General features: G+C 34.0%; 1 protein-coding gene across 1 annotated transcript; it reads right to left on the bottom strand.

Moving 5' to 3' along the window:
* Positions 1-6,562: 6,562 nt before the first annotated feature.
* On the bottom strand, positions 6,563-14,649 carry LOC133175519 (uncharacterized). Its single transcript, XM_061310638.1, has 3 exons — positions 14,219-14,649; positions 10,495-10,688; positions 6,563-10,265 (listed from the first exon to the last, which is right to left on the bottom strand). The coding sequence occupies exons 1-3, from the start codon at positions 14,309-14,311 to the stop codon at positions 7,127-7,129; spliced, it is 3,426 nt and encodes a 1,141-aa protein (XP_061166622.1). The 5' UTR covers positions 14,312-14,649; the 3' UTR covers positions 6,563-7,126.
* Between the last annotated feature and the right edge of the window lie 7,719 nt (positions 14,650-22,368).

Below are 22,368 nucleotides of genomic sequence, written 5' to 3'. Positions count from 1 at the left end.
CGGTATATATATACATGTTATTACTCGGTATATATATATACATGTTATTACTCGGTATATATATATACATGTTATTACTCGGTATATATATATACATGTAATTACTCGGTATGTATATACATGTAATTACTCGGTATATATATACATGTAATTACTCGGTATATATAAACATGTTATTACTCGGTATATATATACATGTTATTACTCGGTATGTATATACATGTAATTACTCGGTATATATATACATGTTATTACTTGGTATATATATATATACATGTTATTACTCGGTATATATATACATGTCATTACTCGGTATATATATATATATACATGTAATTACTCGGTATGTATATATACATGTAATTACTCGGTATATATATACATGTCATTACTCGGTATATATATATACATGTAATTACTCGGTATGTATATATACATGTAATTACTCGGTATATATATATACATGTCATTACTCGGTATGTATATACATGTAATTACTCGGTATATATATACATGTTATTACTCGGTATACAGTGGAGAGGAGGTAAAACTGTCACTCAGGTCAGGCTGTCTCAGTCTGAACAGACTTTGGATGAAATTGTAGGAATAGGTTATTTATAAAATATGCCAAAGACATTAATTATTCTAATTAAAGTTAGATGTTAGATCCGGTCGCATATTTGCTCAATGGTTTTGATTCCACATTCCATGGTAAAAAAAAAAGGGGGGGGGGATTCGCCGTGAGATAAGTAATAAATATTTAGACTGCAGAAGTATCAAATGCAAGATGTAAATGCAGGATCACTGTAACATTTAAAATAAAAAAAGAGAGATAACTCTGTAGACAATATGCTATTTCTGAGACCTGCAAGAAAATACAAGTCTCTAAAAAAACATTCTTAGTATTTTTGTTGTTGTGTTTACTTAAAAAATATGCCAGAAGAAAAATGCTGTTGTACAAGCATTTTATGAAACGTTTACTTAATTTAAAATAGAAAAATGTTAGTGCGCCAATATAAAAAAAAAATGAGCATTAAAAAATTCTGTGGTAAGGAATTTGCGACTTTTGTAAAATATATCAAAATGAACTGAATAAATTCAGTCCAATAGTGAAGTATTTCTACCTTTTAAGTTCTCCTTTTTTCTCCTTTCTCAAGAAAATTGGCTTACTCTGTTAAAGGTAGTGAAAAATAAAATTATTGCCATTTTTATCAGAAAGGAATAGGAATAATTATGTTTTGTACCAACCCTAATGTTTATACTGAGTTGAGGATCTTACACTTCTTGGAATATGCACCAAAGAATAGTTATCATGGCCGTGTTTGTGAGGAAATACAGCATATAACTGCATAAAAATATATTACGTTACAAGATATACATTTACAGAGAGTTCTAGTATTTTGCTTTTAAAAAAAGGGGAAAAAAATGTCAATGTGTGATTCTGAAGGAAGTTCTAGGTTATCGTTTAACTATTTCCTGTAGTTGACACTGGACAGATTTTGTTATAATGAATTACTCATTACCATTTTACGAAGTCTTGTATTTTTTTTTTATATATTCCTTCATACTCGCAGAGATAGACATGAAGGAGATTCAAGATTGACATTTGCTGGTAACTAGGTAATATTAAATTTTCGTATAAAGTTTTATAATTATGACCAGTGATTATAAATAGCCCTGTGTTGATAGTAATCACAAAAAGCAGGAAGACAATATTATTACATCTCTCGAATTTTATTCTGAATAAATTCGAATCGTAAACAAGCTATGTAAAATACCATCCTCGTGCGGAAAATATAATACTAGTCACTTCACAATTGTAGCTTAATTCTTGCAAAAAATAAATTCCATGCATTTCAGGATAAATAACACAACAAACTTTTTTCAGAAATTTTCATCAATATTTCTTGCAGATTTATATTTAAATTGGTAACCTGAATAATGTTTGCCAGGTAAACTGAAAGAAGTTTGTAAGATTTTGTCATAAGGTTAAAAAGTTGTGTAAAATTTTGTATAGAATTATATAGAAAGATAAACAAAGTCGCATATCTAAGCACCAAAGAAAACTTACGATTTCTTTATATTTTAGGGATTTATTATTTATCTCATTTCTAATCAAAATCACTCAAAAAACATATATCAATCCATGCATCAAATTTTTGTTTGTGTTATGTGTCCTTAACACTTATCATTCTTTGTTAAGGATTCCATCCAAAGATTTTAAAGTTGACTCAACTGTTATTGTAAATGTTACAGTGCTTGATTCATATATAATACAGAGAACAAATTTGATATCAGCAAGGATTAAGATTTAATTTCTACTCTTCAAATGTTATTTTGACTTTGTGATATTATACTTTCAGGTAAATTAGTTGAATCTGATTCGTCGAGGAACATTTGTTAAAAAAACACTATTTCCCGCTGAATAATGAAGCCACGCCCTCCAGCGTAGCAACAGTTAACATTGCTTGACGACGGGTGTTATTCCAAAAAATATTGACTGCGCAGAATTCATGCGCGCAAGGTTCACTGTAATATGTATTTGTATAAAACATTCAGTATAATATAATAAATACTGCATGTAGTTGAGTGTAACATTGAAAATTTTCACCCCTCGAAAACAATTATCAACCTCGGCTGCGCCTCGGCTGACAATGGTTTTCTTGGGGTGAAAATTTTCAATGTTACACTCAACTACATGCAGTATTTATATAATATTAATCTGATCAATATCCCTCCGTTACATTTATCACGTGTGTGGGTTATTTAACTTATTTTACCTCCATAGGCGTAGTCACAGGAAGTGCATCTTTTTGTCAACATTTTTGATCGGAATAGTTGTAAGAGGCCCATGGGCCACAACGCTCACATTTGTCACTTTGGCCCTACTGGTCTTCATCAGCAGATTTTTTGACTCCATATTGTGGACCGAAATCTTGCCATAAGCGAACTATTATTTGATGAAAGTTGAATCCACACAACATTTGGATGCTTTGATATCAATGCCATCAACATGGTTTTGCTGTTCTGGAGAAACAAAATTCCCAGTACACATGCATTATGTAAAACTTAGATCTCTGATATCGGCCCAACTCCAACACTAGGGCTTATAATAAAAAACGATTCCACACAAGTTAGGTATGTTTTAAATTTGCTCTTGAAAAGATTTCTTCCTATTTACTTCCTTTAGTCCGTTGTATAAATTCTGATCATCTTTTATTGCTTCAACCTATTCCAAATGTCCTGATCTGTACAAATTTAAATCTAAACTATCTAAGGATGTTTCCTTAAATCAATATGACTAATCATGAATTTGCCTTCAACAGAGAAAGAATATTAAAGATGTTTCCTATCATCCAATGTGAATCTTTGATCACCCATTGTGGCCCCGTCCTACCCTCGGGGTCATAATTCGAAAACAAAACTTAAATCTACATGTTGTAATGAAGCTTCCACTAAAGTTTCACCTTTCCGGCCAAATGGTTCTCGATGAGATTTTTAAAAGATGCCATTAAATTTTCACAAATTCTTATTTTTCTATCCTTGAAAGCGGGTGAAGCGCTTCATATGAAAAAAAAAAACTGTCATCTTCTTTACCCAAGGATGCTTTGTGACAAGTTTGATTGAAATTGGACGAGTGGTTCTTGGGCTATTGGTACTTTGCGGAACGAAACGGAACGGAACGAAACCAGTTGTGGGGTACCTTGTGGGGGAAATAAAAATGAATGTAAAACTAAAAAAAATAAATAATGTTATTTAATTAACATAAATTACTCCACAGTGTCAAGTAGCGAGCTGTAAAATAAAATGCCTGTAAGCTAGTTAAAGCATTAATTTTTGCTGACATCTCTACTTACTATGTAAACAGTATTGAATGATTGATATTCATCTATTAATGATGCATTCCTATCCAAATTTACCGTCAAGAACTTCGGTACATCGTTTATTTTGTTTACTGACAAGTCTGTATAGTAAAGAGAGTCGTCGAATTATACCGCAGCATGACATGATTTTCTGGTTCCGTTCCGTTCCGCTAAATACCAATATCCGTGTGGATATTAGTATTTAGCGGAACGGAACAAAACACAGCGAAATTGAATACTTGTAATGTTACGCACGCAAGCACTCTGTTATTTTTTTAATTAAATTATAAAAAAAAAAAAAATTAAACCCTGTATTTTAAATTTTGAAAAGCAATATGAAAAAGACAAGGACAGATAGAATCAATATGCCTGATTTTTAATTAGATTTTTGACTTTTCAGAAAGACTATAAAATCGCACATGTACGCACATCATTATCATTTTATAATTTATTATTATATATTTATATATTGCGGTCCTTGATGCTGATAATAAAACTCAAATACCATTTCTCAATCAATTGAAACATTTATAGACTAGTTTCAATAGTATTGTGTAACGTTATATGTGTAATGTGTTATGGGCCGACAGAAATGTTAGCTAATTCAGTGTTTATTGATACATTCATGAGGTTCAGATTTACACTCTTTATAATGGACATTATATATCTGGTTCCTTTCCGTTCCGCAAAATACCCAAATCCGTGCATGTGGATATTAGTATTTAGCGGAACGAAACGAAACACAGCGAAGTTGAAATCTAATGATGTATATGCAAGCACTCTAGCTGTTGTTAGACAATTAATCTAATTCTTTTTAATTATGAAAAGTGGAATTCCGTCTATTCAATTTAGATAATCAATACTAAAGAGACAAGAAAAAATTTTCCCCGGATTTTTTTCCCAGATTGTCGCAAAGGAAAGTTGCTGTTATCTCTTTTAGAGTGTGTACATGCAGGAAGGTTGAAAATATATTGATCTTGATGTCTTGAGGGAATCTGACAGGGTATTATTAAGAATTGTGTTTTTTTTTAAATTATGTACGACCAGGTCATGAAATTATGGCTGATAGAGGATTTAAGATTAGAGATTTGTTGTTAATTAGAAAGTCATTCAAAGCTTGTAATTCTACCTTTTACCAAGAAATTTTATTCAAGTGTCTTTGAATTAAAATCATTTCAAACAATCAAAAACATTTCTATACTTACAGTGTTGACATTTGGGATACTTTTGCACATTATTAACGATGTCACTTTTAATTATTTGAATGCAGGAGCTTTTTCTCAGATTACCATGTTATTAGATATAAAGTCATCTAAAAATAAAATAATAAGATTTACCGATAAGGAATAGCAGACTGAAACTCATAAAATACTCGTACATTTATAAATATGATTCAAGGGTAACTTGGTTCCGTTCCGTTTCGCTAAATACTAATATCCACATGGATATTGGTATTTAGCGGAACGGAACGGAACCAAAGAATGGTCAATGTTGGCAAAGCGAGAAAACTCTCTTTACTTTGGACGTGTTTATAAACAAAACGATATTTCTTTAGCACTGTACCCAAGCATTTGGATCAAGTCATTTTACATCAATAATTAATACATATCAATCACTCAATACAGTTTACATAGCAACGACAGATGTCACACCAGATGAAAAACTCACACGACAAAATAATGTATATGCTGAACATTTTACTGTCCTAAAGGTTGTTGTAACGCTTAGTACTTCATTCATCCAATATATTATGCATATAATAACATTTACATAATACCAAATATGGTATATAAAATGCTGAGCAATTGAGGAAAAGATATTTGCGTTTTTATTTTTAACATCATCTAAATCCATATTTATCACACTTTTTTCACAATCAAACAATATCAAACCACACATTGAAAAAATTGTGTCTGCTGTCGTACTTTTTTTAAATTTAATTTTATCTTTCTCTTCAATAGGAAACCTATGGTTTCGTTTCGTTTCGTTCCGCAAAATACCAATACCCGTGTGGGTATTGGTAATTTGCGGAACGGAACGGAACAATATTAATTGTATGCAAAATTATTGCTGTCACAAACATTATATAACACAACAATCCTGGTTAATTCGGAATATTCCAAATGACTGTATTACGCAAATTAGTTTACCTCATAGTATATTTTATTTTTTAATGAAAAATATGACATTCATGTAACAACTTATTTCTTCATATATTTCATATCATTGTGTTTCGTTTCGTTCCGCTAAATACTAATATCCACACAGATACTGGTATTTAGCGGAACGGAAAGGAACGTATTTGAGTTTTCTTATCAACATAAAGACCAGTGCCGTAAATACATTATTATAATGACAAATAATCAAGCTTTATGAAAAGTCAAAAATCTAATAAACATTCTTTCTTGACCCGATTTTTTCCTCTTCGAAGATGGTTTCTAATCTTTCGTGTCTTTGTTATGTACATGTATTTTCTTTTAATGCGGAATTTCCTTTGAATAATAACAGGGTGCTTGCATATGTATCATATTGACATTTCAATTTCACTGCGTTTCGTTCCGTTTCGCTAAATACTAATATCCACATAGATACTGGTATTTAGCGGAACGGAACGGAACCAGAGAATTTCGTTAATGCTGGCAAAGCGGGACAACTCTATTTTCTATACTGACGTGTTGGTAAAAAATAAAATAGATAAATGATGTATCCAAGTTCTTGACGGAAAATTTGGATAGTTTTATTTTTCTTTTTTTAAACATAAATAATAAATCAATAATAAATGCATATCAATCATTCAATACAGTTTACCTAGTAACTACAGATGACGCAGCATCTGAAAAACCAACACGACAAAATAATTATAAACTAGCTCTTACATGCATTTTATTTTACAATTCTTTAATTGATACTGTGGAGAAATTTATGTTTAGCTATTAAAAACATAATGTACCATAATAAAGTAGCATTTTATTTTCATTTCTAATCCCCCACAAGGTACCCCACAACTGGTTCCGTTCCGTTCCGTTTCGTTCCGCAAAGTAGCAATAGCCTGGTTCTTGCGAAGAAGCCGAGAAAATATGTCATGCTTAAATAGGTTTTTTTTTTCTTCTAGCACGTCGTTCTTTCGTGAAGCTCCAAACAAGTATAAGAAAGAGAAAAAAGAAGAAAAAAAGCATTTAAATTTATTAGTTAACGATATGAAGCATTTTATGAACTTAATTAACAAATGGATGCACTTTTAAATCGTATTTTGATAAGCATAATCACTGCGTGTCTTCCTCATCGCGTTCCCTCCCTTCAATGTCCTCTTGGCCGGAGCTCTCTGAGGACCCAGGTCCATAAGTCGGAACAGCCTCGGGGTGGTGTTTCCTAACGTGCCACACCAGTGCTGACTGCTGGCGACACCTATAATCACACAGCTGACATTTCATTGGCTTCTCGTCTCGGTGAATCAGATGATGAATGTTCAGATGTCTCTCACTTTCGAATTCTTTTTCACATCCGGGTTTTGTGCACTTGTACAATTTTGAAGAGCTTATCTGAAGGTGTTTAAACTTGATATGTTCTTGAAGATGCAGGTCGTTTTGAAATTTTTTACTGCATCCCTCATAGATACAGAAAACTTGCTGGTTTCCATCATGGCGACGTACAACATGTGCTCGAAGATCATATTTTGTACGGAAGGCTTTGCCACACGATGAATCATTACATCTGAAGTAAGACTCCTGCTGAGACTTGTGGAGGCTCGGGTGCTCCAGTTGCCTGTGATGTTTGAGAGTTAGTGGATTGCTAAAAGACTCCCCACAATCTGGACAGAATATTGCTGCTCCCTGATTGTCATTTTGTGACGCCTGTTCACAATTTTCACATTTTAAAAGCTCTACTGAATCGCCATTGGCATCATTACATACAACTCTCTGGAAAACCGAACCACAAGTTCCACAGAAGTTATTACCCTTTGAGTGTTTAATGTAATGCTCATCTTTCTTTTCCACAGGGATGATGTCATTACAGACTTTACAGTGGAAAAGTTGATGAAACATTTCACTGGGTTTATTTTGTTCTACTTCACCTCGTTCCAAGTCGTAATATCCCTCACTATCAGGGGATCCAACAGGGCTGTAAGACTGTGTGTCGTCACTTCCGCCCTCTGCTGTCTTCTTTCCACCATCAGAATTTTCTGTTTGGTGAGTTAGACCCTCAGAAAACGAATCACCTTTTCCAGAAATTCCGAGATTGTGTAAACCGCCGACGGGTTTCAAATCTTCCCCACCGGACACATGCATCTCTCTCTGTTCTCGAATTCGCTGAAGATTGATCATGTTTTGACGATTGAAGTCCTCCATTTCGTTTTGATTCACTTCTACCATTTGTCCTTCAAACATATTCTCCAGCCTTTTTTTCGGTGGACGCCCGCGTCGTTTCATTCCTGGAACATACTGACTCATCTTCTTATCCTTTTTAGCAGCAGATAGAGATCGAAGACGGAAAGATGTGCAGATGAAGTTTTGATCTGATGACTTGGATCTTAGGTACTCCGACGTGCTCTGTCTTCGCCGGGGTCTCACGCTTACCAGAGACTTTGAAGACAAGACCATTTCCTGATACAAGGCCCCGGTTGAAGCGTTTGCCATTGCAGTTGTTGTTACCATTTTCATTTCAGAAGAAGAAGAGCTTTTAGAAATCAAAGGATCAGTATTTGTGGTCGACGGAATGCCACTTTGTTTTGGCTCCGGTTTTGGGAGAATGGGAGGGTTGTGTTGCATAGATGGACTGCATTTCTTTTCCGCATTTGTAGGACTTGCCGTTGTATTTGGAACTTGTACGTTAGGATAAATTCCTGGTGACATTTTTAGATCATACTTCTGGGATGTAGAAGACATGTTCTGTACATCCTTTGTGGTAGAGCTACTTACTTCACATGGTGACAAATTGTTACTGATTGTGTTTGATGCCGTCACATTATTTCCGGTATTAAGCATGTTATTCACGTTGAGGACTATGGCCGCTGGAGGGAAGGCCTGTGGTATAAACGTGGGATAATTGGAATCAAATTTTGCTTGCTTTTCATCAGGAACAATTTTCGTCATTGTTGGAACTTTTGGGGGTCTTCCACGCTTACGAACGGGTTTACCTAGACTATTAACGTTGGTATTAGGATATACCATCATCATAGACTGCGCAGCTGCTACATGTGGGTCCACTGGAAGGGGTGTTTGAATGGATCCAGGGATTGAGCAAGGGAAGTTGGGGGTAGGTATGAAAATTCCCTGCGACGTTGGTATATTTCCAGTTGGTAGAGGAAGGAAAACAATGGACGGTTGATTTGGCTGCTGTGGAATAACTTGTGCCTGTATCTCTGTTTGTTGATCACTCAGTCGCGATTTTTTGCTACCTTTGTCCTGCATTACTTGTTGTGGAGCGGATAATGATATTGACTCTTGTGTTACAGAATTAAAGCTGTCTACTTTTGTGCTTTGAAGAGTTGCAAATTGCATGTGTTTACCGGTATCTACTTTAGGTGTTCGTGTCCGTTTACTCCAAGGTAATTTCAAAACACTCGTATAAACACCATGATTCGATGTGTTTTCAGCTATCAATTTCATTTTGCCTTTCTCTAAGTTTTTCTTCTTTGAGTGGACATATGGTCTTTTACTGGGCAAAGGAGTCCAAAGACGTGACGATACTGTCTCTGTTGCATTATCAAGGGACAGACTATCCTCCATTTGGTTTCTAATTTTGTCTTGTTGCAAAGTCTCAGTCGGCGAACACCCCCTTATATTTCCCTCAAGAGACTCGCATTCAGATATACCGCCGCTGATCATAGGATTGATCTGGGCGGAGTTCATCATGGCGAGAACTTCAGGTGGGACATGTTCGGGTAAAACAGGAACACCAGGTCCCATCCCACTTGGAACAACCGGCATCATTCCAGGGGCACCGCCATGTATACTGACGAACGGGTAGGGTGGGGGTGGTCCTTTATTTTCTGTTTCCGGATTATCCATGTGGATCTTTGGATTGTATTTTGTGCCTTCGATTGTTACAGCACCATTTTGAAATTTGACTTGAAGCCCATCTTTTTCATTTTCGTCCTCGGAATAAACGTCAACACCAGTTCCATTTCCTGTCGTCTGCTCAAGGTTAGACTGGACAGTCTCGTCCATGCTCTTTGTGTCATACAAGTACGTGTATCCATCGCTAAGTTGATGTGACGTCATTGGACAGTGCACGTCATCATCAGGAATACTTGACTCCGTGTGGTCCTTGTCTAATACCTCGTCCTGATCTCTGTTTTGAGTAATGACGTAACCTTCTTGGTCCTCTTGATAGTACTCACTTAAGGTTTCCGTGTCAGACGGGGCGGACTTAGTCTGCTCTTTCGTGCCACTACTTGGCACCCTACAGAAAAAGGTCATTTAAATTTATTATTAGTGCAAGTCATTTAAATTATTATTAGCACCTAAGATTCTTGTAATATTGATAAAGATTAGAAAGTATACAGACAAAGTAGCCCCTTATAACCGGGGTTGGATAGTTATGAATCTTGTAATGCTTTATTTATTTAGATAACTTAATTTTTGATTAATGATTATTCATATGTAATCTAAATACATAAGGGGAAGCGTACTTGGAATAATCTTTGATTAATTTTCGCATGAGTTCGGCCGTGCCGAGGTTTGTAGCACTCCTCAGAGCCAAGAAATCTTTTAGAAGGTCATCTGGGATGTCCAGTTTATTGTTCACGCTCTTGTTACCAAGTGACGCGGCATTGACCTCTGACCTTTCTGTGATCATCTCTTTTTCTAAGTCACTCTTACTGTCCTACAATACAAAACAAATGTATTCGTTAATTCAATATGCTTGAATGGTTAGATCTGTTTGCTCCCAGAATATTTTATTAATTCCCCTTATGCATTTGCTGTGTTAAAGTTTCTCACTTTCTACAATTTACACCCTCAAGTTTGGCTCCGTGCCAAATAGAAAGAAATTGGAAGTTTAAAAAAATATTATTTGGGTTTTTAAGACTGCTGGTGTTGGGCATGCGCACTAAAAAGCAGTCTTGTTCAACCAGACACTCGGCTGTGTCCGTAGACTGCTGGTCGGAGTTAACGGAGACAGCCGAGTGTCTGGCTGAAAGAGACTACTTCAATCGTAATGGATTCCACCAGTGCATCTTAAAAATTGTAGCAAGACGCACGAAGAGAAAACCAGCGGTCAAACACAAGAAATTTGAACATTGCAAATTAGAAGATTGTTGATTAGATAACAAACTTATGTGTTTTACCTCGTCATACTTTCAAAGTAGTCACGTGATCGTTCTTGAACTTTGGAATTCAACATATCGGGTTAAATTTAAAGGAAATTTTTGTCATTGGATATGTCATAAACAGTCCTAGACTATTAATCTATGAGCAAAGAAGATTGAATACTTACGAATTATCTAGGTTTAACCACAATACTTGTAAGGGATTGAAAAGCTACGTATTACCGTTTCAAAAAGCAATTGGTTTCTAGCTTAGTTAATACAATATACATAAAGAGGAACAAGTTATGACTTACTTCCCCAATTTTCTTGTTAAAATCAGTCAAGGTACATGCAACCCCGTCTTCATAGTATTTTATACCTGCCTGTTTAAAGAATGCCTCATTTTTTCCCCTACAGGGAAAGTACAGTCAATTGAATTATACAATTTGCACCCTTCATCAGGCCGAACAAAAATATACATGTATTTGAATCTCATTTCGAAGTTTTTATGGTCAACTCAAAAAATCATTATCTGTGTCGAAAATTATTTTAAAAATAGTTCGATTAAAAGGAAAAGAAGTATTTTGGGAATGCAATGAATATAATAAAGACCTGAGCCAAAAGTCAAAGTGTATGGAAGTTCACATACAGTCTAAATTCGCTGTCAAATCCTATCACAATTTTAAAACTCCTTAATGACCATTGACAAAATATCCTTACTTTTGATAATGCATTTTAAAGAATTATTATGTTGAATTTGCTGAGGTAAATAAAAATATTCAACATGATTGTATTTTGTAGTTTACCACCACCAAGAGAGTAAATTCAATTGTTCATGGACGGACAGACAGAGTCACACATTTTACCTAAAATCGTCGTGTGAAAATAATTGCTTTCTTTTGTTTCCGCGATAAGATTATATGAACTTTTTTCATCTATTTGTAGTAAACCTCTGAATTCAGTATCTTTGCCTCTGGAATTTATGTTTTTGATTTATTTTTGTCTGAAAACAGGAATTACCCGACAGTTGGCGCGCTGACAAGGTTCTTACTATCTAGATTACAGAAGTGTTCACAGAGAACAAAATATATCTACAAGAAAACATTTATGTCGTGGGGCTTGAGCTCTACATACAGAGCGTGTCTATATGTGATTCATTATTATTTCTATTTATTTTCTTTTTAAAAAGTTTATACCAGTTGATCAGCAATCTGATTAAGCTTAGACAACGCTTAGATTTATAGATTCACTCAAAGACATATCCCATACTTGCTTTAACACTATCATGTAAATTTTGAATTAACTTTGTGGCGATAAATGCAAAATTTACAGCATAATAACTTTTTAAAAAAAATTTCATTTACCTCCACCTACTATACATGGCCGTAGGAACCGGGGGGGGGGGCACGGGGGGGGGGGGCGTGCCCCCCCCAAATAATTTTGCCAATATATAGATTACTATAAAAATATATTAATACTAGCTTGTGTTACTATAGAAAATATACTACTATACTACGTTGTAGCTTGTGCCCCCTCAATAAAAACGTCTGATGACCTTTTTCTTTTTCTTTTTTATTTATTTATTTATTTTTTTTTTTTTTTTTTTTTTTTTTATTATTATTATTATTATTATTTTTTTTTTTTTTTTTTTTTTGCTTTAAGGAATTTTTGGTAGTTGATAGTGCCCCCCCCCCCACTGAAAATGTATGGTTGTGCCCCCCCCCTCCCCAACTGAAATTGCTTCCTACTGGCCTGCTATATGATACTTCCATCGTTTGAATTTATTTGAATATACACATGTATAAACAACACGGAGTGATAAAAAGAAATAGTAACACAAAGATAATTCTTTGTTACATAATTAAAAAAACTAGTTACCTTTTTATATTGAAAAATTCCTTTAGTTCGACAAGTAAGAAAGTTAAATTTGAATCTCAACTATGACACAATTTTCTTTGATCTTTCAGTTAACATTAATGTATACTTTAAGTAAAATCTCCACAATTTCAACAGTCTCACAAGTGTTGAAATTATTCGTCTATGAAATAGCATGCACACACCAAAGGGGGTCAAAATGTATTTATATGAATTTCTTCGTTTTAATAACACATTTTATTCTCTGTAGGTGGGTCTTAATTTTTAGGAAAGTATATTAAAAAATATACATTTTTTGCTTTATAAAAACACGGAGCAAGAGCCCACTAAAAAAACACTTTAAGACACAAATTTCGTATATTTCCGAGAAACATATGAAGTCCAGATATTCAAGGGTCATATCACAAAAAGGATTTTAATTCCATGTTCTGAGTTGATGTGGTGGTTAGCGTATCCATCTGTAGGAATAAACTGAAACTCGGGATTTTTATCTATTGGGATCAAACCCCAAGATATCCTTAAATCATGTAATTCCATACTTTTCAATAATTAGAACTTCGCTCTAAATATATGACAAATTCAATTTCATTTTAATACATTTAAAGCTATAGGCATTTTGCATGCCTTGACCGCCCATCTTCTTTGATTTTGGTTGAGTCTGATTTTCTTTATACTCAACAAGAACCTATGCTAGCCACTTGTCACTAAGTTGATAAAATAAAATACTGTGTCGGTTATGTCCATGTTTGATTGTGCATTACTTTTTCCACCAACATAAATAGTGATTTTATCACATACACTATCTTTATTATTTTTACTTTATATAATTCCTGTATTATTTCATTATACCATATTTAATTCATGAAGATGATATATAACAATGAATACTGATACCTAAATCTTCTATCGCGGAGAAACTCCCCGCAGTGTCTAGGGGAGGGGTAACGGACGTAAACAAAGGATTATATATCATACACACACTGTGCACTGACCGCCTTACCCCCAGCAGCGCTTCACATGCGGAACAGATTATGCTGTTCCACATACCTACATCTTAAAACAAACATTCTGACACTCTCTTTTCTGTTTCTTAAACTGGACCTAAGCCTTTTTTTTTTTCAATTATATAATTATTTACGCTAACTGATGCTCGCTATATAATTACACAGTTTTATTTTAATTTAAGACTTAGTGACTCTAAAGTCTTTGTTGAGAACACGGTCAAACCTACCTCTTGGCGAGATTTCGCCGATAGCAGATCCAGAACCGCGGAAATTCTCTTCTGTTTACACAAAGGATGCGAATTCTTTCTTCTGTGCGCCATGCTGGAGAATTTTCCCTATTAGCTAGTGGTAAACTTCTTCACCAAGTTGTAAAAGTTTCCCCCAAGTAAGCTATAACGAGTACCAGATGTCTCACAAAAAGGCAAATATCACTGAAAGTTCGGATAAAAATTATGTGCGTCCATGTTCCCCAAATTTGATAGAATCTTTGTCAAAATATTCTTGCCATACCTCCATCAGCACGGATTATTCCGTTGTGCCAAATATGGTGAGGGTACATTAAGAAGATGCGATATCGTGTTCCCTGTCGGTTCTGGGAGCTCTGTGGAGAAGAGGCTGATAAGGGGGCAACAAAAGCCAAAAATAACCTCCTACTGTTCTACCATGTTTACCCCTTAAAGGGAATGTCGTATATTTTTTAGCTTAGTTCCCATGGCAACGAACGATTTAGAGGAAAGAAAAACTCTACACATGTAAGAATTTATCATGAACAGATGTGGAGAGCGATTTATAGCTGGGTTTGTGGGGAGTAAAACTGGAAACACCATATACACCATATACATACGTAGTTTTAAAAAGTATGATTCATACATTGTGTAACACGTAAAGTGAATTTTCAAAATAATATTATTATCCGTCGGATTATTTATAAAAAATTAAAAGCATTCAATTTTATATAATATTTACATTATTTACTATAACATTTAGAAATTAAAATATTTTTTGAATGTGGTGTAAATTGAAATATTTTCTTGTAATTAGCATATTCTAATTAATTATCTAGGATATTCCGATATCGTTTGAAAATCAATGTAGATTGATTAATAGGCGTTTTAGGGTTCCTCACATATTTTGAAGTTATTGCCAATTCTGGTAAACTTTTTTTTCAGTTACATCAATGATCAAGAAAGATAACTCTATTTCCAGGAGGTTTATTGGAAACAGAGATGACGCAGAACCTACCTTTTTTATATAGGTACTAGTAATACATTTGAAAAAAAAAAAACAAACAAACAGATCATTGGCTTCATTTTGTATGTATAATTATAGTCATTTTATAGAATATCACATGATAGTATCACAGATAGTTAGAACATTGAATTAATGACGGACAAAAATAAATTAGGAAATTCATCAAAAAATAAACACCGCGCATGTAGGAATAAAAATTGTAATAAAATTTACTGATGAAGAAGACATGGCTGATCTTATTACAGGATACTAATATGGGTGGTTGAAAATTTTGTGTAGAATACCATCTTATAAATTCGAATTTGCATCGTGACATTCTGGAAATTTTCAAAACTTTATCCTGTTTTAGGATTGTATAAATACAATGCCCACCTTATGAATTCATTTGTAATATGACATTTTGAAAATAATTTCAAATCTATTCCCAGGATCTTGTTTTTCTAACATATAGTATATAAAGGTCAAAAAGCTGAGGCAAATTCATACAAATATGACGGAGGTAATCTCATAACACGTGGAAAAACAATGGAATGTAGATTCGGCGAAAAACAAAAGAAAATTATTCTTGTAAATTAAAACTGATGTGAAGAAGAAAAAAATTTGAATCCCTCACTAAAAGTGTATATATATATATATATCTCATATGAAGATAACAAACAGTATTCAAGCTCAAAAGTCCATTCAAACAATTCAAATTAGGAGCAGAGCAAACACGGACCTCTAAAACATCAAGGGGCCGTTTCTCATAAAGGCGGAAATTGGACTAAGTTGCGTTTCACAAAAAGGCGAAGACTTAGTCGAGACTAGACTTTGTCTTAAATCTACGCCTGCTCATGAATAGGCGTAAGTTCTTAGTCTCTGTGCACAACTTTTAAAAGTGGTAAGTGTTTTGATCGTATTTAGAATTAAAAGAACAAAAAATAATATACGTATACTATAATATCTATTCATATGAAAGTATAATTTGCGAAAATTTGTGAAAAATAAATCAAGTAGGTAAATGGAAAGATATTTTTAAAGAATCCAGCGATGATGTATTTTCGTAAAAGGTGGGATATGGTTGAAGCAGAGATAAGTAACTTATAATTTAAATTGTGTTTTAGATGTTCTATACCTAGGACCTGTAAAGTTTTCTTGTAATTAGACAATTTGAAAGCAATAGTCGATGTATATTTTTAAGAAATACAAGGTGTTGAATTTAACTTGAAATATGGTGGAATACAAGACTGGACGCTTTTGTGATTTAGAATTCCTTTGTTGGCATTTTGAAGTTTTAAGGGAAAAAAACCGGACTGTTTGAGGCAGTATTTTCTTCCGTAAAATGTAGTGGTTTAAAAGACCTATGATTTGCAATATCCATACAGTTCCGAGCCTGTATTCTGGTGTCGAAGAATCCAAACATGGACTTTCCTCAACTTTTTCAAATAGACTATTTAAAGTTTCAAAGGGACAGAGAAAAGTTTGGTGCGAATGTGATGAAGACCTAACTGTTTATTAATATGAGGTACAGTGAATCAAAAGAGTCATCCCTTACATATCTTGGTACAAGTTGGTTTATTAGTCCCCTACCGGTGAAATCGGAGGGGACTACAGGTTTCCTCTGAGTCTGTCTGTCTGTCCGTCTGTCTAACTGTCCCTCTGTCAGTCTGTCCCACTTGGTTTTCCGCACTTTTTTCATAAACGCTTGCAGATATTGAGCTGATTTTTGGTATGTTAGTGTATCTTGATGAGTTACAGATCAATTTGCATTTCGTTTCGCTTCAATGATTTTTGACGGATTTACGACCTTTTCAATTTTTCGGAGGTTTCCGCAATTTTTAAACGCTTGCAGATAATTAGCTGATTTTTGGTATGTGACTTTCCCTTGATGAGTTATAGATCAAGTTTGCATTTCGTCCGCTTCCTTGATTTTTGACGGAATTATGGCATTTTCAATTTTTAACGGGAACCAGATTACACTTGCCGGTAGGGGACTAGTATTGCTAATGCAATACTCTCAGAATGCTTGTTTGCTTTAGAAGTATATCCAACAAGTTACTGATCATGATTCTGTGAGTGGGACAGGAAGTAAATTCACAGAAAGGGTAAATTGATGGATATACTGGTAAAGCCAATAATGATGCCACATCACAGATACAGTTGAAATTAATACTGAAGTGGTTAGTTTTGATGTAAAATGTCTTTACGTATACTATTATGCATATGGTCAGCTGTTGCCGATCACAGTTGATTTCATCCAAAACACGTGACAAATGTTTCGCACAGGACTGCTTTTTAGCCGGGCTTTGCTGAAAGCAAAGTCCTGGCTGTAGGCATCGTGATCGACTGCCTTACTATAAATAGCATATGTTCAGAAAAGTAAACAAAAAGCCTAACAGCGTCAAAGCAGACGCTTCCGATAAACAAAATAGTCACATTGAAAGACGATACTTAAACAAATATTTTTTACATCTCAATCTACGGAATTGTTAATTGATCAATATTTTTGTTTGAGAATTAAATTGAAAGAGGAATTAGATATTTACTTTATTAGGGTAATCGTGATATAACAATTTGTGCACATACACTACTGAATGCATATTGTAAGCGAACTATTTTCAATAAGCGCTGGCTTTTCGACAGGTTGCCTATATTTCATATCGTTTTCGTCGATGTTATGTGAGTGGTTATATTCTCTGTTTTGTCTTTCAGCAAATAAATAGATAAGTAAATTGGAGTTTAAAGAATTAATTAATGTGCGTTATGCCTGAATTAGGTCGCCTGACAATTGTACATGGTGTATCTGGTGTATCTAGTCGGCGATAAAAGTACTGTTTGTTTGAAACTTTAAGAATATCTCTAAAAATATGTGCATTTCTTTAACTATGAATTACATAAATTATTAAACCAATATGAATATAATTTTTTTAAATAAATTTCTAATTCAAATATATCTAAAGAAAAATCAGCAAACCATATGGTTCAACATTCTTTTAAAAAAAAGTTTGGCAATTGACAGACAAACATTTTTTGTAAAAAATTAATTGTTTTCTTAAAAGTTAAAATTAGTGACCTTAAATGTTTAAATTAGTGACATTAAATAAAACAAATGACTTATATATTCTCCTCACTAGCCATATGTTATTGGTAGAATTAAAAAAAATTGTATGACATTTTTTGTTCGTTTACTGATATTATAGTATAATTAGTCTGAATTTACGTCCGTGATGCATGTATAAACAGTAAGCTCACTGACATTGTCGTGATATCTGTAATTGTTTTTTTAAGATCAGTATAGCATTAAGGTGTCTTGAATGGCAAGAAATTTAATGTAATAATGAATTTTAAAAACATCGGTGGTCATTTATCAGAATGATGTAATTTGGTACAATACCGTGTTAATTTCTGCTGATATTTTCAGGGTTGATCTTGTGAAAACGGCTTAACAGGAGACAATTTATTAAATTTTCCTTTCAAAATAATTGCAAAAAGATGATGATTTTATGATTATATTAACGGCATAAAATAACAGCGAACACCGACTACTTGCAGCAAACAAGTGCGCCGCCATTACGAATTCGTAAAACAAAGAGACAGTTACGGATACTCGTAATTTTCTGAAAAAAAAAATGTGTAGGAGGTCAGTCGGGTATAACCGGAAACAAACAATTTTTTTTTTAGCCTAATGATGTATGTATGTAAATATTCATGAAGATTAATCTTACAGTTGTAATACTGGTAATGCTGTAATGTTTTCAATATATTACTACTCAAATAAATAAGTTAAAATTTGAATGCGTTTAAAGAAAAGGGTTTGAAAATACGGTATTACTTCGATAACCCTGAATGCAATTAAAATAACTTTCTCCTTTCTAATAAATAATTTCGAAAAAAAATCCTTATGATGGTTAAGATCTTGTGTTTGTTTGTTTGTATGTTGTTTAACGTCCCTCTCGAGAATTTTTTCACTCATATGGAGACACTACCACTTGCCGGTGGAGAGCTCCAAATTTTGTCCTATACTCGGCACTTACGGCCATTGAGCAGTGAGGGATCTTTTTCGTGCAAGCACCTATTGCGACACGGGACCTCGGTTTACACGGTCTCAACGGAAGGACCGGTCTCCACGTCCCACAGTGGGATTCGAACCCGCGACGTAAGGATTAACTCCTTACTTCGTGACTCTAGAGCAGACGCTCTTACCACTGCGCCACGCGAGCGGCTAAGATCTTGTGTAAAGGTGATGTAAATGAAGTTCAAAACTATTTGTTTTCTTTCATAATATGAAATAAACAATGCGATTCCATTTGGTTAATATTTTAATTTAATAGTATTAATTTAAATGACTGGGATAAAGATTTATATTCTGTGAAGCATGGAATATAAATAAATAAATAAATAAAAATGTAAACTTTAAGATAGAAATTTCATGTGAATATATTTATGTATAATATATAAATTATTTATACCCATTTAACAATCAATTTAGCGTCGAAAATTTTTATGCTTACAAATTCAGATCAAATTTTTAGTGAAAAGTGGTATGTGGTATGTTTTGAATGTGAAAATTTTGTTCGAGACTTCTCACCTTGGATTCATCTCGCATGTGCTCCCAAAGCGCTTTACAGTATATTGAGCGTGCGCGCGCATTCCAAAAAAAAAAAAAGGTCTTAAAACACATGCAAGCTCTCAAGGGTGCTCGGAAATAAAATTCGTTTATGTTAATATATAATTAAAAGAAAACAACATATAAAAATGTTCATTAGTCTTTATCTAAGTACAACACATTATAATTTTTCAGAAAAAGTTGGTTAGTCTTTGCTTCAAAACTTCCTGTTCAGAATGAAGAGCCATCTATGTACGAGCCATAAAGACCTGAATACATCATGATTTTCTCAGGCAATGACCATTATGGCCGAACCTGGAACTAGAACTAGACTCATATTCATGTCATAAAGATTAGATAATTATAATTTTCGTGCAGCTGGTTTCCTAGAGGACCAAAAATAAAGAATATTTCTTTTCTGATTAATACAGGCATGTAGTATCATTATCAGAAAAAAGGAGAATTGTCCAAACCCGAAAATCCTATTCCGTTGGAGAAGGAGTAGGGGTGGGCTACAACTTACTTTCACATTTCGAATTTCATTAATTCATTACCAAATTACCGTACTTTTAATATGCTACAATAAAATGATGGTACAATCTAATTAAAATTAGACTATATCCATTTTGCTTTTAGTAAATCTGTTCGTCGCTCGTGATAAATACCTGGTTTATATTACGAAGAGTGAGATGAAAGTTCCAATTTAAATTTGATTGCGAAGAGTCAATCAACCTTTCAATGTACAATGTCCATTGTAAAAGTTTATGTTTGAAAAATGGTGACACCCCTAGCTCCTCCGATACTATATATGTGCCTGTATGAATCAGCAAAACCACTCAAAGTGCACTGTTACCATGCATAACCACTGTGAGCTTAATGTTTAGAAAGGTATAAATGTATTTTCATGAAAAATATCACCAAGTCCTATCCTGGGGTCTTAACGTTGGGTTCTGGACCGTAAATTATTGGTAGATGGGTTATTGTTAATCATAATCATACAAACTCTACCTGTTAAATATCAATGGTCAGAAAGAAAGATTTTCAAATATGTACTAATTTAGGATTAGACAATACACTCGAACATATTAAAGCCCGGCTTTCAGTACTTTCAGTACTTTGATTTGCTATGCAGTCTTCATTTGCCTTTATTGTCTTCAATGTATTAGGTGAATTTTAACTTTCTTTTATTCTCACACTTAAGTGTTAATGAATATGGCAAAACTTGTACGGTTTTGTACACATGTACAAGTCAACTGAGAAAAACAATCGATTCTAGCTTATTAGTCCCCTACCGGTGAAACAGGAGCGGACTATAGGTTTCTTCTGAGTCTGTCTGTCCGTCTAGCTGTCTGTCTGTCTGTCCCTCTGTCTGTCCCACTTGGTTTTCTTCAATTTTTTCCTAAACGCTTGCAGATATTGAGTTGATTTTTGGTATGTGAGTGTATCTTGATGAGTCACAGATCAAGTTTGCATTTCGTTCCGCTTCATTGACGGAATTAGGACCTTTTCAATTTTCAGGGTTTTCCGTGATTTTCTTCTAAACGCTTGCAGATATTGAGCTGATTTTTGGCATGTGACATCACAGGCAAAAGAAAAAAAATGGAAAGGGGGGGGGGTCCATACCCCAAGTGCCTGTGTGTGACATAACCTTGATGAGAAATAGATCGAGTTTGCATATCGTCCCGCTTCAATGATTTTTGACGGAATTATGGCATTTTCAATTTTTAACGGGAACCAGATTACACTTGCCGGTAGGGGACTAGTATTGCTGATGCAATACTCTCAGAATGCTTGTTTGTACTTTATTTTCGTAATGCGATATATATTTTACCTTTACAAATAAATAAACAGTTTTCCATACGTTCGGCAATGTCGTTTTGTTTTCTGGATTGTCTTAATGACTGCATTAATAAATCATTTACCTTTGAAAAATTCAGTTGCCTTGCAAAGTTACATTTCATATTTTTATCACAGAATTATGAACAGTGGGCAATTTGTCCTATCATATTAGGCTTTGAACAGAAATTTTAATGTATTCTTAATTAGAGTCTGATATTTAATATTTACGATATCATTTTATTAATATGTAAGTTGTGAATTTATTCTTTAAAGAATGAGTGAATGTTTTCAATACAGTTAAATTTCACATATGCACTTGGAAGAAAAAAAAGGACTGGTGAAGAGAAATATGATATGGAGTTAATGGGCAATAAACGTGGGAAAATTATGATTTTAAGATTATGAATTAATTGGTTATTGGTGCATATCTGTAAATATGACGTCTCTTTTCAGTAGGATCGTATAATGAAGTCTTAGCTTTTCCCTTTCTTCGATCAAGCTTGAAAGTGCATTAGGCGATTTGAGATTCTCAAAGAAGAGTGCATTAACTGCGTGCATATTCTAAATGGATTGAATAATAGCGGATGCAGATCTAAATGGTATGATCCTGAGTAGTTCAGGTTTCACATCTGAACTTGATTTTTTAAATGTCAAGAGAAATATGCAAATGCAAAGTTAATGATTAGTTAAACGGGACCGGTT

Source organism: Saccostrea echinata, unplaced genomic scaffold, assembly GCF_033153115.1.
Source record: "Saccostrea echinata isolate AGI-Se365-2 ecotype Australia unplaced genomic scaffold, CSIRO_AGI_Sech_v1 ptg000062l, whole genome shotgun sequence".
Classification (NCBI taxonomy): Eukaryota; Metazoa; Mollusca; class Bivalvia; order Ostreida; family Ostreidae; genus Saccostrea; species Saccostrea echinata.
The sequence above is the reverse complement of the archived record's forward strand: the minus strand, read 5'-3'. Positions and strand labels throughout refer to the sequence as shown.

Bases quoted from the DNA above. Each gene is read 5' to 3' on its own strand.
- LOC133175519 (XM_061310638.1), bottom strand. From the start codon at position 14,311: ATGGCGCACAGAAGAAAGAATTCGCATCCTTTGTGTAAACAGAAGAGA. The intron at 10,689-14,218 runs GTAGGTTTGACC...TTTGTATTGTAG, and splicing joins CGGCGAAATCTCGCCAAGAG to GACAGTAAGAGTGACTTAGA. The intron at 10,266-10,494 runs GTACGCTTCCCC...CTTTTTCTGTAG, and splicing joins TTAATCAAAGATTATTCCAA to GGTGCCAAGTAGTGGCACGA.